Source organism: Anomaloglossus baeobatrachus, chromosome 9, assembly GCF_048569485.1.
Source record: "Anomaloglossus baeobatrachus isolate aAnoBae1 chromosome 9, aAnoBae1.hap1, whole genome shotgun sequence".
Lineage (NCBI taxonomy): Eukaryota > Metazoa > Chordata > Amphibia > Anura > Aromobatidae > Anomaloglossus > Anomaloglossus baeobatrachus.
Window position 1 is genome coordinate 162,265,165 of NC_134361.1, and position 17,623 is coordinate 162,282,787.

Genomic DNA, 17,623 nt, shown 5'->3' on the forward strand with positions numbered 1-17,623 from the left:
GTCCGTCCCCTCCCCCCCTCGTTGTCGTCCCCTCCCCCCCTCGTTGTCGTCCCCTCCCCCCCTCGTTGTCGTCCCCTCCCCCCCTCGTTGTCGTCCCCTCCCCCCCCTCGTTGTCGTCCCCTCCCCCCCTCGTTGTCGTCCCCTCCCCCCCTCGTTGTCGTCCCCTCCCCCCCTCGTTGTCGTCCCCTCCCCCCCTCGTTGTCGTCCCCTCCCCCCCCTCGTTGTCGTCCCCTCCCCCCCTCGTTGTCGTCCCCTCCCCCCCTCGTTGTCGTCCCCTCCCCCCCTCGTTGTCGTCCCCTCCCCCCCTCGTTGTCGTCCCCTCCCCCCCTCGTTGTCGTCCCCCTCCCCCCCTCGTTGTCGTCCCCTCCCCCCCTCGTTGTCGTCCCCTCCCCCCCTCGTTGTCGTCCCCTCCCCCCCTCGTTGTCGTCCCCTCCCCCCCTCGTTGTCGTCCCCTCCCCCCCTCGTTGTCGTCCCCTCCCCCCCTCGTTGTCGTCCCCCTCCCCCCCCTCGTTGTCGTCCCCTCCCCCCCCTCGTTGTCGTCCCCTCCCCCCCTCGTTGTCGTCCCCCCTCTCCCCCCCCCTCGTTGTCGTCCCCTCCCCCCCTCGTTGTCGTCCCCTCCCCCCCTCGTTGTCGTCCCCTCCCCCCCTCGTTGTCGTCCCCTCCCCCCCTCGTTGTCGTCCCCTCCCCCCCTCGTTGTCGTCCCCTCCCCCCCTCGTTGTCGTCCCCTCCCCCCCTCGTTGTCGTCCCCTCCCCTCCCCCCCTCGTTGTCGTCCCCTCCCCCCCTCGTTGTCGTCCCCTCCCCCCCTCGTTGTCGTCCCCTCCCCCCCCTCGTTGTCGTCCCCTCCCCCCCTCGTTGTCGTCCCCTCCCCCCCTCGTTGTCGTCCCCTCCCCCCCTCGTTGTCGTCCCCTCCCCCCTCGTTGTCGTCCCCTCCCCCCCTCGTTGTCGTCCCCTCCCCCCCTCGTTGTCGTCCCCTCCCCCCCTCGTTGTCGTCCCCTCCCCCCCTCGTTGTCCGTCCCCTCCCCCCCTCTTGTCCGTCCCCTCCCCCCCTCGTTGTCCGTCCCCTCCCCCCCTCTTGTCCGTCCCCTCCCCCCCTCTTGTCCGTCCCCTCCCCCCCCTCTTGTCCGTCCCCTCCCCCCCTCTTGTCCGTCCCCTCCCCCCCCTCTTGTCCGTCCCCTCCCCCCCTCTTGTCCGTCCCCTCCCCCCCTCTTGTCCGTCCCCTCCCCCCCTCTTGTCCGTCCCCTCCCCCCCTCTTGTCCGTCCCCTCCCCCCCCTCTTGTCCGTCCCCTCCCCCCCCTCTTGTCCGTCCCCTCCCCCCCTCTTGTCCGTCCCCTCCCCCCCTCTTGTCCGTCCCCTCCCCCCCTCTTGTCCGTCCCCTCCCCCCCTCTTGTCCGTCCCCTCCCCCCCCCTCTTGTCCGTCCCCTCCCCCCCCCTCTTGTCCGTCCCCTCCCCCCCCTCTTGTCCGTCCCCTCCCCCCCCTCTTGTCCTTCCCCTCCCCCCCCTCTTGTCCTTCCCCTCCCCCCCCTCTTGTCCTTCCCCTCCCCCCCCTCTTGTCCTTCCCCTCCCCCCCCTCTTGTCCTTCCCCCTCCCCCCCCTCTTGTCCTTCCCCTCCCCCCCCTCTTGTCCTTCCCCTCCCCCCCCCTCTTGTCCTTCCCCTCCCCCCCCCTCTTGTCCTTCCCCTCCCCCCCCCTCTTGTCCTTCCCCTCCCCCCCCCTCTTGTCCTTCCCCTCCCCCCCCCTCTTGTCCTTCCCCTCCCCCCCCCTCTTGTCCTTCCCCTCCCCCCCCCTCTTGTCCTTCCCCTCCCCCCCCCTCTTGTCCTTCCCCTCCCCCCCCTCTTGTCCTTCCCCTCCCCCCCCTCTTGTCCTTCCCCCTCCCCCCCCCTCTTGTCCTTCCCCCTCCCCCCCCTCTTGTCCTTCCCCCTCCCCCCCCTCTTGTCCTTCCCCCTCCCCCCCCTCTTGTCCTTCCCCCTCCCCCCCCTCTTGTCCTTCCCCCTCCCCCCCCCTCTTGTCCTTCCCCCTCCCCCCCCTCTTGTCCTTCCCCCTCCCCCCCCTCTTGTCCTTCCCCCTCCCCCCCCTCTTGTCCTTCCCCCTCCCCCCCCTCTTGTCCTTCCCCCTCCCCCCCCCTCTTGTCCTTCCCCCTCCCCCCCCCTCTTGTCCTTCCCCCTCCCCCCCCCTCTTGTCCTTCCCCCTCCCCCCCCCTCTTGTCCTTCCCCCTCCCCCCCCCTCTTGTCCTTCCCCCTCCCCCCCCCCTCTTGTCCTTCCCCCTCCCCCCCCTCTTGTCCTTCCCCCTCCCCCCCCTCTTGTCCTTCCCCCTCCCCCCCCTCTTGTCCTTCCCCCTCCCCCCCCTCTTGTCCTTCCCCCTCCCCCCCCTCTTGTCCTTCCCCCTCCCCCCCCCTCTTGTCCTTCCCCCTCCCCCCCCTCTTGTCCTTCCCCCTCCCCCCCCTCTTGTCCTTCCCCCTCCCCCCCCTCTTGTCCTTCCCCCTCCCCCCCCTCTTGTCCTTCCCCTCTTCTCCCCCCCCTCTTGTCCTTCCCCTCTTCTCCCCCCCCCTCTTGTCCTTCCCCTCTTCTCCCCCCCCCTCTTGTCCTTCCCCTCTTCTCCCCCCCCCTCTTGTCCTTCCCCTCTTCTCCCCCCCCTCTTGTCCTTCCCCTCTTCTCCCCCCCCTCTTGTCCTTCCCCTCTTCTCCCCCCCCCTCTTGTCCTTCCCCTCTTCTCCCCCCCCCTCTTGTCCTTCCCCTCTTCTCCCCCCCCTCTTGTCCTTCCCCTCTTCTCCCCCCCCTCTTGTCCTTCCCCTCTTCTCCCCCTCCCCTCTTGTCCTTCCCCTCTTCTCCCCCTCCCCTCTTGTCCTTCCCCTCTTCTCCCCCTCCCCTCTTCTCCCCCTCCCCTCTTCTCCCCCTCCCCTCTTCTCCCCCTCCCCTCTTCTCCCCCTCCCCTCTTCTCCCCCTCCCCTCTTCTCCCCCTCCCCTCTTCTCCCCCTCCCCTCTTCTCCCCTCCCCTCTTCTCCCCCTCTTCTCCCCTCCCCTCTTCTCCCCCTCTTCTCCCCTCCCCTCTTCTCCCCCTCTTCTCCCCTCCCCTCTTCTCCCCCTCCTACCTCCTCCAGCGCTGATCTCCCTCCTGTCTCCCTCCGTGCTTCTGTTCTTCCACTTCCTGGTTCTTGGTGCCGGTCATGTGATCGGCACAGCAGACTGAGATCTCTGCGTGCCTGATCAGTGGAAGCAGGGACACCGGGGAGAAACGCTAGAGGGGGTAAATAAAGCTTTTTTTTATTTTAGAATGAGTAGCTGCAAGGGGGCCATATCTAACACAGGGGGGGGCATGTGCCATCACAGGGGGGCGCAGAGACATATAATATGCACCACTCCCCCAGCCCGTCACTGCGGTGCGATTTCAGCACCACCGGAGATGGACAGCGGCTGTGCATATTATATGAGCGGGAGCAGGAGATCAAACGCTGCCGCCGCAGCGTTCACCTGCCCCCAGCAGCGCCCCCACCTCCCCTGGACCCTGCAGTGTATATACCCCCCCCCCATATATTCGGCTTATAAGACGCACCCCTTACTTTCCCCCAAAATTTGGGGGAACAAAAGTGCGTCTTATAAAGCGAAAAATACGGTAATTAGATGACTCCAGTGTCGTCCGATTACTTGTTTTGTGTCCCCCCTGCATCCATCGCAGAGTGTACAGGCTATGAGGTCACCTGAGTTCAGTCCAGTACTGGAGTCAGATGATCTGAACTGCAGCCCGCACACGCTGCGATGGATGCAAGGGGGCACAGAACAAGTAAGGCCTAAGCCACACCGCGAGAAAAACGGTGTGAGTGGAGTGCGTTAAAACATCGCATTCCATTCGGACCAATATTACCCTATGTGTCAGCGCACATGAGCGATTATTTGCTCAGCCCTTATCAGACCGAGAAAACAATCGCAGCATGCTGCAACTGTAATGCAAGACTCTCTCTTTTTTACCCATTCAAGTGTAATGGGGTGAGAGAAAAATCGCACTGCACTCACGGTACATCGGTGTCCGCGAGTGCAGAGCGAGAATCGCAATAGCCGACTATGGAGGAGAGAGGGAGAGAAATAACTCCCACTCCTCCTCAGTGCCGGACCGTTCACCCGCAGCTGAGGTCCGCTCGCACAGTCGGACCTCAGTCGCAGGGATACACGCATGACACTCAGCTCTGCTGTACTGCCAGCGTGAGCCGAGTGTCATGTGAGGGGATCGCAGTAATCCCCGTGTGGCCCCAGCCTAATTGGCCAACACTGGAGTCTGCTGATCTGAACTCCTGACCACACAGCCCGCACACGGTCACACGTGATCGGTAGCAGGCAGTGACTGCTGTTAACCTGCATCCATTGCAGCGTGTGCAGGCTGTGAGATCAGGAGTCATCTGACTCCAGTGCCGGCTGATAAATTCTGTGTCCCGCTGCAGAAGGATACGGTAAAATAACGGTTGCATGCATTGCATATTTAATCCACAGGATCCGGTCATATGCGATTTGCGTTTTTTTTTTTTTTTTGCCTACAGGCAAAAAAACGCTGATGTGAAAGTAGCCTGCAAAATGCATGCCACACGGATGATACGGACGACACAGAGACTATGCAAGAGGGAAAAAAGCAATCTCATGACCCCGTCATTTTTTTCCCCCCCAATTATTTTGAACTATATGAGAACAAGCAGAAGATAGCTGCTTTCTTCCCCTGGTTGTGCAGAGCTGGGAGATTCGGCTGTCTCTGTGTGATTGCTCTCAGTGCATCCACAGGGAAGAGGCAGGGAGGAGACTTTGGGTGGAGAGCTGAGTGGGTGTGTTAAACACAGTGGGTGTGTTAGATACAGCCCTAGAGCCACAAAGAATTATGGGAGTTGTAGGAACTGAACCCAGGAAGTCAGAAGAGAGATTAACCCTATCAGAGCTGGAGCCAGCAATGAGGATGTGCTGCTAGAGCACAATAAAAGGCAATATTGCTGAAATAACATGATAGATGTGTGGAGAGGCACATATTAGCAAGATTTATCAGAAAAAAAAAACAATTTTGGTAATTGGACAACTTCTTTAATGCCACGTTCCAGCCTCTGATACCAGAGAATCCTCAAAGTGCAAGGGATGTGAGGACTCACAAGTCTGCAGTCGCGTAGTAGACATAGGGGAACTGCAGACTTGAGAATTTAGACCAGACAACCCCTTGAAGTGAACCTGTCAGGCGCAATATGGATCCAGAACCACGAGCAGTTCTAGGAGCATATGAGTAATCCCTGCATCTAGTCGCATAGATAAAGAGATCTTTAGAAAATGTATTTCTAAGGATCCTCTATGATATGCTAATGAGGCCAGGGACTAGTCGCAAACAGGGCTGTGGAGTCAGCCAAACCTCTGATAACGACTCCTCAATTTCCCTGATTCTTACTGACTCCCTCATACAGTTATAACCAGAGGTTTCCCTTCGCTCTCTATAAAGACACTTCTGCATGTTTTTCTCACTATCTGACATGAAATCAGAATAAATCCCGTTTTAAGTCAATTAGGAACCAAAATTATTTATATTTGTCAAATGCCAGAATAATGAGAGAGATAATGTTTTAAGGCTTTTTTTGTTACTTTCTGCAAAGTAAAAAGTTTACATACATTTCATTATTTTGGATCTCCTTCCACAAGCTTCTAACAATAGTTGGTAGGAATTTGGGCCCTTTCCTCCTGGCAGAACTAGTGTAACTTAGCCATGTTTGTAGGTCGCCTTCTTGCATTGGCCTTTCAGCTTTGCCCATACATTTTCAATAGGCTTGAGATCAGGGCATTGTGATGGCCACTCCAAAACATTGACTTTGTTATCCTTAAAGGGAACCTGTCAGGCCCAATATGCACCCAGAACCATGAGCAGTTCTGGGTGCATATTGCTAATCCCTGCCTAAAGGCCCCGTCACACTAAGCAACATCGCTAGCAACATCGCTGCTAACGAACAACTTTTGTGACGTTGCTAGCGATGTTGCTGTGTGTGACATCCAGCAACAACCTGGCCCCTGCTGTGAGGTCGTTGGTTGTTGTTGAATGTCCTGGGCCATTTTTTAGTTGTTGCTGTCCCGCTGTGAAGCACAGATCGCTGTGTGTGACAGCGAGACAGCAACAACTAAATGTGCAGGCAGCAGGAGCCGGCTTCTGCGGAGGCTGGTAACCACAGTAAACATCGGGTAACCAAGAAGCCCTGTCCTTGGTTACCCGATATTTACCTTTGTTACCAGCCTCCGCCGCTCTCACTGTCAGTGCCGGCTCCTGCTCTTTGCACATGTAGCTGCAGGACACATCGGGTAATTAACCCGATGTGTGCTGTAACTAGGAGAGCAGGGAGCCAGCGCTCAGTGTGCGCTGCTCCCTGCTCTCTGCACGTGTAGCTCCGTGCGCTGGTAACCAAGGTAAATATCGGGTTGGTTACCCGATATTTACCTTAGTTACCAAGCGCAGCATCTTCCACGCGGCGCTGGAGGCTGGTCACTGGTTGCTGGTGAGCTCACCAGCAACTCGTGTAGCGACGCTCCAGCGATCCCTGCCAGGTCAGGTTGCTGGTGGGATCGCTGGAGCGTCGCAGTGTGACATCTCACCAGCAACCTCCTAGCAACTTACCAGCGATCCCTATCGTTGTTAGGATCGCTGGTAAGTTGCTTAGTGTGACTGGACCTTTATTGTCCCTGTATACACTAGCATAGATAAATCTTTAGAAAAAGTATTTCTAAAGATCTTTTATTGTATGCTAATGAGCGCAGGGACTAGTAGTTCACCTGGCTAGTTGGCTCCAGTAGGATGTTAGTACGCCACAGTGGGGGTGCGCTAACATGCTAGTGAATATGCAGCGTCAGAAGATGATCTCACTCTCCTCTCTGCCGCCATCTGATTCTATCCTGTGTGATACCCCTGCTGTCATGGGTGACACTTTAGACATTTCTGGTCACCAACTAAATGGCTCCGCATTGTGTCCCTAAACTTCATTCTCTTTTATCCTTATGGAAACACCCAGATTGGGAGGGGAGGTGACATCACACACAGGAGAGCAGATTCTGCCCAGTTTACTGCAGCTGTAATCCAGGCTAGTTCTACAGTAGGATTGCAGCAGCTGCTCCCCCTAGTGCTTAAGGCTCTGTGCCCACATGTGCGTATTACATGCAGTTATGCTGCGTTCTGCACCGCAACATAACTGTATGCATCCTGCGTCCTCTGCACAATCTATGAAGATTGTACATAATCCATGCGCACGTTGCGTTTTAGAACGCAGCGATTTGCATGCTGCCAAATCTCTGCGTTCTAAAAAGCAACATGTCACTTTTCGTGCGCTTTGGATGCAGCCCCCGATCTGTCTATGGTGGGGGCTGCATTCAGAGCGCATGAAATCGGCTTTTCATTAGACAGTGTTTCTGCAGAAATTTGAAGCGCACGTATGCTGTTCAAATCGCTGCAGAAATTTCTGCAGGGACACAACGCAACATGGGCACATAGCCTAACAGTGGAAAATATTAAACTTTTTCATTTTTTTTTATATTTTGCTCAATTCAAAACAAACCATATTTAAACAAAACATTAAAACATTAATACTGTTCATTTTTTTTCAGTTATTGAATATTTATTTTTTTTTTGGATGACCCCTTCCCTGTAAATGCCGCTGTCAATATCAAGTGCTTGATCTAAGGAGTATTTTGTTTTTATGCAGGTCTATGAGATTTTTTTCAACATTTAGTCCTAAATAGAACTGCACTTCAGTATAATATGAACAACAACCTTGAACATGTGTGCATGTTCAAAAAAAGAAGTGACAAGGTGAAACAATTAAGAGCAATTTTTATTGAAATATGAGTTAAAATCATACAAGAATACACTTAAAAAACAGCAAGAAAAAGTGCTAAATGGTAGATGTAATATTAAGGGTCATGGACCGAACATCAGATTATATTGTTTTGCAATAATCCCTTATACATTTCATGGGAATTTTAATGAAGAGTTACCACCCATTTTAAATAAATATAAATATACCTAGCAAAAATTGCCTTATTTTTCAAATTACTGCAATTAAAGTGCCACAGTGCTAGAGAACATGGAAGCCACCAAGGTGGTTAGAAATAAATAATCAAATGATTAATTGATTGGATTATATAAAAAAAATCCATAAATGATTTAACAAATCTTCCCATATAGTGCGAACCTCCCATACCTCACTGCACAGACGCACAGCAGCAGTTTAAAAAGGAGCTCCTTGATAAAGCAATTGAGCGAAACACGTGTCGGAGTGAGGGGCTGTGGACTGTTTGTGATACCACCTGCATATACTGGTAAATATACTTCCTAAAGATGTTATGCCTTTTTAAACTGCTGTTGTGCGTCTGTGCAGTGAGGTATGGGAGGTTCGCACTATATGGGAAGATTTGTTAAATCATTTATGGATTTTTTTTTTATATAATCCAATCAATTAATCATTTGATTATTTATTTCTAACCACCTTGGTGGCTTCCATGTTCTCTAGCACTGTGGCACTTTAATTGCAGTAATTTGAAAAATAAGGCAATTTTTGCTAGGTATATTTATATTTATTTAAAATGGGTGGTAACTCTTCATTAACCCCTTCACCCCCGGCCACTAAAACACCCTAATGACCGGGCCATTTTTTGCAATTCTGACCAGTGTCACTTTGACAGGTTATAACTCTGGAACGCTTCAACGGATCCTGGCGATTCTGACATTGTTTTTTCGTGACATATTGTACTTCATGTCAGTTGTAAATTTAGGCCGATAGTTTTTGCGTTTATTTGTGAAAATTTAGGAAATTGTGCGAAAATTTGGAAAATTTCGCAATTTTCAAACTTTGAAAATTTATGCCCATAAATCTGAGAGATATGTCACACAAAATAGTTACTAAATAACATTTCCCACTTGTCAACTTTACATCAGCGCAATTTTCGAAAGAATTTTTTTTTCGTTAGGAAGTTAGAAGGGGTCAAAGTTCATCAGCAATTTCTAATTTTTCCAACAAAATTTACAAAATATTTTTTTTAGGGACCACATCACATTTGAAGTGACTTTGAGAGGCCGAGGTGACAGAAAATACCCAAAAGTGACCCCATTCTAAAAACTGCACCCCTCACACTGCTCAAAACCACATCCAAGAAGTTTATTAACCCTTTAGGTGCTTCACAGGAACCAAAGCAATGTGGAAGGAAAAAATGAAAATTTTACTTTTTAACACAAAAATGTTACTTTAGCCATAAAATTTTCATTTTTACAAGGGAGAAAAGAGAAAGTGCACCCTACAATTTATTGTGCATTTTCTCCTGAGTACGCTGATACCTCATATGTGGTGGAAATCAAATGTTTGGACACACTGCAGTGCTCGGAAGGCAAGGAGCGCCATTTGAATTTTTGAACGCAAAATTAGCTGCACTAATTAGCGGACGCCATGTCGGGTTTGAAGACCCCCTGCGGTGCCTAAACAATGGAGCTCCCCCACAAGTGACCCCATTTTGGAAACTAGAGCCCTCAAATATTTTTTCTTGATGTTTGGTGAGCACTTTGAACACCTGGGGGCTTCACAGAAGTTTATAACGTTGAGCCGTGAAAAGAGAAAAAATTTTTTTTACCACAAAACTGTTGCTTCAACTAGGTAGCTTTTTTTTTCACAAGGGTATCGGGAAAAAATGCAACATAAAATGTATTGTCCATTTTCTCCTGAGTACGCAGATACCTCATATGTGGTGGAAATCAAATGTTTGGACACACGGCAGTGCTCGGAAGGCAAGGAGCGCCATTTGAATTTTTGAACGCAAAATTAGCTGCACTCATTAGCGGACGCCATGTCGGGTTTGAAGACCCCCTGAGGTGCCTAAACAATGGAGCTCCCCCACAAGTGACCCCATTTTGGAAACTAGAGCCCTCAAATATTTTTTCTTGATGTTTGGTGAGCACTTTGAACACCTGGGGGCTTCACAGAAGTTTATAACGTTGAGCCGTGAAAAGAAAAAAAACATTTTTTACCACAAAACTGTTGCTTCAACTAGGTAGCTTTGTTTTTTCACAAGGGTATCAGGAAAAAATGCACCATAAAACGTATTGTCCATTTTCTCCTGAGTACGCAGATACCTCACTTGTGGTGGAAAGTAAATGTTGGGCGCATGGCGGGGCTCAGAAGAGAAGGGCACCATTTGACAGCAAAATTGATTGAAATCATTAGCGGACGCCATGTCACGTTTTTAGACCCCTCCCCATGGTGGCTAAACAGTGGAGCTCCCCCACAAATTACCCCATTTTGGAACTAGACCCCTCAAGGAATTTATCTAGATGTTTAGTGAGCCCCTTGTACCCCCAGGGGCTCCACTGAAAGTTGATAACGTTGAACCGTGAAAATTATTTATTTTTTTTAAATTTTTGCAGCAACTAGGTAGCTTTTTTTTTTTTTTTCTTTTTACAACGGTATCAGGAAAAAATGCACCATAAAACGTATTGTGCAATTTTTCCCGAGTACGCAGATACCTCATATGTGGTGGAAATCAATTGTTTGGGCGCATGGCCGGGCTCAGAAGACAAGGAACGCCATTTGACTTTTCAAACGCACAGATGCAGTGCACTGATCGGCCGCTGCAGGAGGCACGGTCGGATGAGATACAAAAAGCGCTGGGGATACGGAAAAAAAAAGTCACGAGAAAAATTGAGCAGGGATGTTGATCCGCGCTCAGCGGGACGCACGGACAGATGCGATACTTCTTTTTCCTGTATCCCCGACGCTTTTTGTATTGCATCAGTCCGTGCGTCCCGCCGAGCGCTGATCAGGGATGCACATAACGGATCGGCATCCCTGCTCAATTATTTTTTTCCGTATCCCCGATGCTTTTTCGGGGGCGTCACCGGTCCCCTTCCTCAAGGATCCTTGAGGAAGGGGACCGGTGACGCCCCCGAAACGCGCGTCGGATTGTGCTCAGTCCTTGTTCGTGAAGTGGACGTAACTGTCTCTTCTCTTCACTGAGTACGGGACCTGCTGGATCTCTGGCAGGTGAACGCCCAAACAAGCATTCAACGTAGCCTACAATTCAGGACAATCTAACCCTGCACGTCTTCAACAACTCTCATTTGGCACCCGGGTGTCTGGACTCAAGTTTCTGTGCATCGAGACCCAGCATCAGCCATTCTCTCCAGCTAGGAGAAAAATCTATCCCACGCAAGGACCACATTTCACGGAACCTTCCTGACTGGTGTCGGCGTCAGGTAACATACACTGGGGATCTGTTACGGGCCCCCGGTGCACTGGTTCAGTTACCGCTACACTCCTTGCTAGGAGCGCGGTATATTCAATTCTAACCAAGGACCATGAATGAGTGCAGCGTGTGAGAATTTAATCAAGTACAGAACTCTATTTTTGGTGCAGGTATCCTGAAGTAGGAGGATTGCTTTTGTTTACGGGCTGCTGGATTGCTTTTGTGACCGAACTTTTACAGCTATTACAAACATATGTATATTTTTATCCTTGAGTATTTACTTTTTAACTGAATTAGGTACCTGTCAAATTATTATTCTTGCATCATATCGTGGCTGCCACCGGCCGGGGCCCCACGATATTGTAGTCCTATTGTGCCTAAAAAAGTTTTCTATTTTTATTTGTATATTTGTCCTTGTTCAGCAGTAGGAATTAGGACTGTTTTAATAAAATAAATTAATTAAATCAACCCTCATTCTCTTATATTTCAGCGCTGGTTTGTGAGATTTTTTCATTACAAAAAAATCTCTAACGTATTCTGTATTTGTATCAGTCTGTCTCCATCTCTGTGCCTGTCTGTCTCTCTTTCCCCGTCTATCTTTGTCTGTCTCTTTGCCGGGGCTGTCTCTTTGCCGGGGCTGTCTCTTTGCCGGGGCTGTCTCTTTGCCGGGGCTGTCTCTTTGCCGGGGCTGTCTCTCTGTGTTTTTGTTTGTCTGTCTCTCTTTATCTGTCTCCCCACCAACATCTTATTACCTCACACATAAGCTTCTTATACTAAATTTATTTTGTTCCTATAGCAACCATTGACAGTTGCTATTAATAGCCTGTAGCTCCCACCTCCATTCAGTTTAATGGAGGCAGGATTTTGGACAGTAATTGTAAAGCGCGGTGTTAAATTTTCCAGTTAACCTAGTCTGACGTTCCCTGAGTCACATGCGGCGTCTGCAAAATTTCTGATTGTAAATGTAACGTGCGGATTCCTTTAGCGGACATACATACACACACATATATACACTGAGCTTTATATATTAGATTATCTGTATATTTCATGTTAGGTTATTTCTGGACTTGCCTTTGACACAGCTACATGCACACATAAATAGTTTGAAGGGTGAAAGCAAATTCTGCTGACAGATTAATTTAATGTCATCATCACAGTCAGACATGTGTAGTGCTTGAACTACTGTATTTCTTGGATGTGGCGGCTTCAGATTTCTGTGGTGGATCTTCAAATAAGTTTGCTCTGACATTACTGTAGTTTCCTGCATATTCGCATGGTATCCTGACCTGGTCTGATACCTCACCGCTTCTGTAGCCTCAAGGGTAACCAGAACTGCAGCTGCATCCCCCTCCTCCTTGTGATATTTACTATATTTCTGTAGATGGACTGGAACCATACTTTACATGGGCTACTTTACAGTGCTCCATTTAGCCTCCTAGGCCCCCAGGTATTAGAATTGTACATTCACTTCATGTTCTCTATTAGGCCTAAGCCACATGGCATGAAATTCGGTGCGAGTGGAGTGCGATAAAAAAAATCGCATTCCACTCGAACCAATATTACCCTATGTGTCAGCACACATGAGTGATTATTTTTTGATCCCTAATCGGACCGAGAAAACAATCGCAGCATGCAGCGGGTGCAATGTGATCATTGTTTTCCCTTTCGCCCATGACAGCACCACCTGAGAGATAGGTGGTGCTGTCATGGGCTTCTGAAAATCCCATTACCGGTAAGTAATTAAGATTTTTATTCGCACCCATTCAAGTGTATGGAGCAAGAGAAAAATCGCACTGCACTCGCAGTACACCGGTGTACCACAAGTGCAGGGCGAGAATGGCAATAGCCGGCTTCGGAGGAGAAAGGGAGATAAATCCCTCCCTCCCCTCGTCAGCGCTGGCCCACCCCTCCACAGAGCCGGCCCGCCCCCGCAGCTGAGGTCTGCTCGCACGATCGGACCTCAGTCGCAATGACACTTGCATGACACTCGTCTCTGCTGTACTGCCAGCGTGAGCCGAGTGTCATGCGAGGGGATCGCAGTAATCCCCGTGTGGCCCCAGCATTACAGTGATGGAATCCCATGTGACATTGCCCTGCGTTCCTCTCTCCTCTTCTGTGCTTGCCATTTGAGGACCAGCTGGAAATCCAAAGATTTTCGACAACTTCTCCAGACAGGAGACCAGAAAACGTATGCAAAGGTACGTGAGCCAGACGTTCTGGAGAGATTCACTGGTCCAGAGGCCACAATAGTGAGCACCAGGGCGCAGCAAACCTTCTATTACTCATGACATTCCTGACAACCCCTCATTGTCACATGTACTTTACACCATAATGTAATGATATCACAGGGCAGAGTAATCAGGAGAGAGAGTCACATGTAGGAGAGAATTCGCAGGGCTATGGTCCAGAGGCCGCTATGGATAAAGCCACTGGACAGGGCCCTGCAAATCTTTTTGCTGAGCTCCAGTAGACATAGTAATATACGTCATTCATGATCCTGCTGAGTTGTCTCTTGTTTGAAGCTCTGATTTTGTCACTCAGCGTTTATCATCATGAGAAACCCACAGACCACTCAACATCGCAGGAAGACTAAGCAGCCACAAAAGAAGCCTTCATCTTCTCAACCATTGCAAAGCCCACAGCCTTCAACTTCAAAATCTCCTGGAAGCACAGGAGCAGGTCCTTCTCGGTCTCCGCAGGGTAAGATGCGTACGTCATTCCATACATCAGGTAAATTTGAAAAGCCATCAACTTATTTTACCTGGCGAGGATTGAAAAATGTGCACATTTGTATTAAATCCGCATGTGTATGCAGGCAAATACACCCATTTCTGCAGCCCTGTCCAGCCACTAGGGGGAGCACAGTGTATGCTGATGTATACCGGAAGACTGAGCTCCTGCATGACTTTTTATACATTTTTATTTTATTTATTTATTTGTTTTTTATTCTTGTGCCTAGTAGTTATGGCAGGTAGGCTCATTTAAGCTGTGATGTATTATTTATTTATTTTTTTTTCCCAAACAAACTAGATAAGAAGAAGAAGACACCGGCGAAACCACAGAGAAGACGCTACCGGCCAGGAACAGTAGCGTTGAGAGAAATCCGGAAATATCAAAAGTCAACAGAGCTCTTGATCAGGAAGGCCCCATTTGCTAGACTTGTGAGTGGATTTAGTTGTGACGACTGTTCCTCTGGGTTTTCTGTTTTTAGCAACCCGTAGGAAAAATCTTATATCCTTTCATTCTTGTAGGTCCGAGAAGTATGTATGGAATATGCTAGGGGCGTGCCGTATTCGTGGCAGAGCTCGGCCATCATGGCCTTACAGGAGGTAAGTATCCTATCCTAATATTAGGACATGCTAAGTAATGGGGGGCTGAGTGGGACACATCTCTATTTTGCCATCGTGCCTATAGATATGGTTGGGTGTCCAGAGACCAGACCTGCACACACCTGTATAGTGAAAATGAGGAAATATTTAACCCTTTCCTGACATTGGATGTACTAGTCTGTCCTATATCGGGTACAGGTGTACGGAGACAGCTTATTAGCTGATTGCTTCATTTAAGGCTCGCAATCCAAGGGGAGGTGGGGACGTGCCATTACGTGCACCCATTGAGCCCTTTAAGACACTAATTGACACAGAAGTTGAGTGGCCTGCTGAAAATCCCCATGGCTGCCATCATAGTACTCCTGATAATCCTGGACAGGTTTAAAGGGAATTTGTTAGCAGATTTTTCAATGTAATCTGATGTAGTGGATAACACACAAAATTCAGCTATCTGTCTCTTATCAAGGTCCCTTGTGGTGTTTACTTGCAATGTTTCTTTTAGCACCTGTTGATTATCATTGCTGTGACTAGATGGTGTGGGGGCACTTTTCCGACTCCGCCCCTTTTATGATTATCTGCTCACTGTCTATTAACATTGTATACAAAGAGCCTGGTGTGGACAGGACCGATCTGAGCTCTGCTAGATTGCTAAATCTAAACATCTCTGTGTCAGAACCGCTGTACCCAGTAAATAAGTGACATATTGTTGGATGCAGGGTCTATTTGTCTACATCATGCTGCTCTATAATGTGGTAGCAAAAACCTGCTGACAGATTCCCTTTAAGGGGTTCAGTGGCAGCGATTTGTTACTTCATTGGAGATTAATGGTTTTATTATATACTACAATATCTTGTGGTAAAAAGAACAAACCATTGCAGGTTAATATCTTCTAAGGGGAATAAAAAAAAATATATTTTATTTTTCAAAGTAAAAAATTAGAATTTCTTCAGCGCTCTATTGGGAGACCCAGACGATTGGGGTATAGCTACTGCCCTCCGGAGGCCACACAAAGCACTACACTAAAAAGTGCAAGGCCCCTCCCCCTCTGGCTATACCCCCCCGTGGTATCACGGGTTCTCCAGTTTTAGCTTTGTGTGCGAAGGAGGTCAGACATCCACGCATAGCTCCACAGATTTTAGTCAGCAGTAGCTGCTGACTATTTCGGATGGAAGAAAAGAGGGCCCATATAGGGCTCCCAGCATGCTCCCTTCTCACCCCTGGATGGTGTTGTAAGGTTGAGGTACCTATTGCTGGTACGGAGGCTGGAGCCCACATGCTGCTTTCCTTCCACATCCCCCTGAGGGGCTCTGAGGAAGTGGGATCCTGCCGGCCTCAAAGCTCTGACGCCGGGCTCCATCCACAGACCCATTTGAACCTGCTGGATACGGAGCTGGAGTACCGTTCAGGGACATGGCCCTGCACCATTACAGGTACTCTGTGTCCCCGTACACACAGGCACAGCACACTCCAGACTTGCTGGGTGTGCTAGTGCGCCGGGGACAGTAAAGGGTTACAGTCACTGCAGCTTTGCTGAGTGACTTTGTGTTTTGGGAACTACCGCGCCGGACGCTCCGGGAGCGGCGGCGCGGCTGGGACTTGTAGTTCGCCGGGGACTGGGCGCCGACCGCGCTTTTACGGCGGCGGCGCTTATAACTCCAGTCCCCGGCTTCTGCGGCCTAGTGCCGCTTCGTTCCCGCCCCCTCCCTGTCACTCAGGGAAGGGGACAGGCGCTGAGCAATCAGCAGCGCCGAGGGCTGGAGCCTTTTTACATGCTCCAGCCCTCTCACTGCACTCTGTCGGACGCCGGATTCCCGCTCTGCCTTGGGGGCACGCCCACGGCCCGCCCCTACTCACACGAGCTGGGGAAGAAGCCGGCAGCCATTACTGCAGAGCTCGGACTTTCGGCTCCAAGGCAGGACGGTGGCGATCATACACCCGCTTATAGGCGGGCGGTAAGCGGCACACATAGTGCTGACCACATATAACTGCAGTGTATACATGTGTTGTTTTTTTTTAACTACATAGGTCGCTATATGCCCGCTTGGGGAGCGACACATCAGCAGCAGGAAAGCAGGTGTGCTAAGGCACAGGCTTTCTAGGCTGCTTGTTTTGCACGACTGAGGTGTTCATTTGTGTTTATGCTGATATGCTATACATTGCACTGTACAGTCGCTAGTCTTAGCTATATTCTTCTGGAATGGCTAGACTACAGCAGCAGAAAACCAAGGGTGCTGGGGCACAGGTTTTTTTTTCTATGCTGCTTGTATTGCATGGGCTGCAGTGTGCATTTGTACTTGTGCTTGTATGCTATACATTGCACTGTATGGTCACTCTTCTGGGCTATATTCCCCTAGATGACCAGTCTACAGCAGCAGAAGAGCAGAGGTGCCAGGGCACAGGCTTCTATGCTGCTTGGATTGCATGTGCTGCAGTGTTCATTTGTACTTGTGCTTGTATGCTATACATTGCACTGTAGGGTCACTCTTCTGGGCTATATTCCCCTAGATGACTAGTATACAGCAGCAGAAGAGCAGGGGTGCCAGGGCACAGGCTTCTATGCTGCTTGTATTGCTTGTGCTGCAGTGGTCATTTGTACTTTATGCCTGTATGCTATACATTGCAATGTACGGTCACCAATCTTGGCTATATACTTCTAGATAGCTAGTCGGCAGCGGCAAAAAAGCAACACAGATTTCAGTGCTGTTTTTACTACATGGGATGCTGTTCATGGCACCGTCCCATTGTGTGCATGCTCCCCTGTAGCGCGTCGTCTGCCGGGGTCTCTAGCACTTCGTCTGCCGGGGCTCTACTAGTTGTGGCCAAAGAAACCTCCTGTCAACCCTGTCCATGGACAGGGACGGAGTAGTCATAATATAGAGACTTGCACCCATGGGCAATCTCCTTGACCAAAAGGCAGCTCTTCAGGGCTTTGATACTGACATCGCTCTCAATCCGGATACACCGGGTGGTAACGCCATACGGAATGATCCTATACCGTCCATCAATGGAAGGTTGGATCTTTCTCCCTCAGCTCCCCCAGTGGAGATAGGAGACGAACAGGAGAAGTTCCTTTTCAGTGTC

At 50.2% G+C, this 17,623-nt stretch overlaps 1 protein-coding gene across 3 annotated transcripts in view; it reads left to right on the forward strand.

Annotated features, from left to right (window-relative positions):
* LOC142250597 (histone H3-like centromeric protein A) overlaps positions 1–17,623 on the forward strand; it is a 108,907-nt gene that overhangs the window by 8,287 nt on the left and 82,997 nt on the right. For all 3 annotated transcript variants that reach the window (XM_075322778.1, XM_075322779.1, XM_075322780.1), the window contains exons 2-4: positions 13,755–13,913; positions 14,244–14,374; positions 14,465–14,542. In XM_075322778.1, the coding sequence (XP_075178893.1) occupies positions 13,766–13,913; positions 14,244–14,374; positions 14,465–14,542 (357 nt within the window). In that variant the 5' untranslated portion in view covers positions 13,755–13,765. The remainder of the gene's footprint in view (positions 1–13,754; positions 13,914–14,243; positions 14,375–14,464; positions 14,543–17,623) is intronic.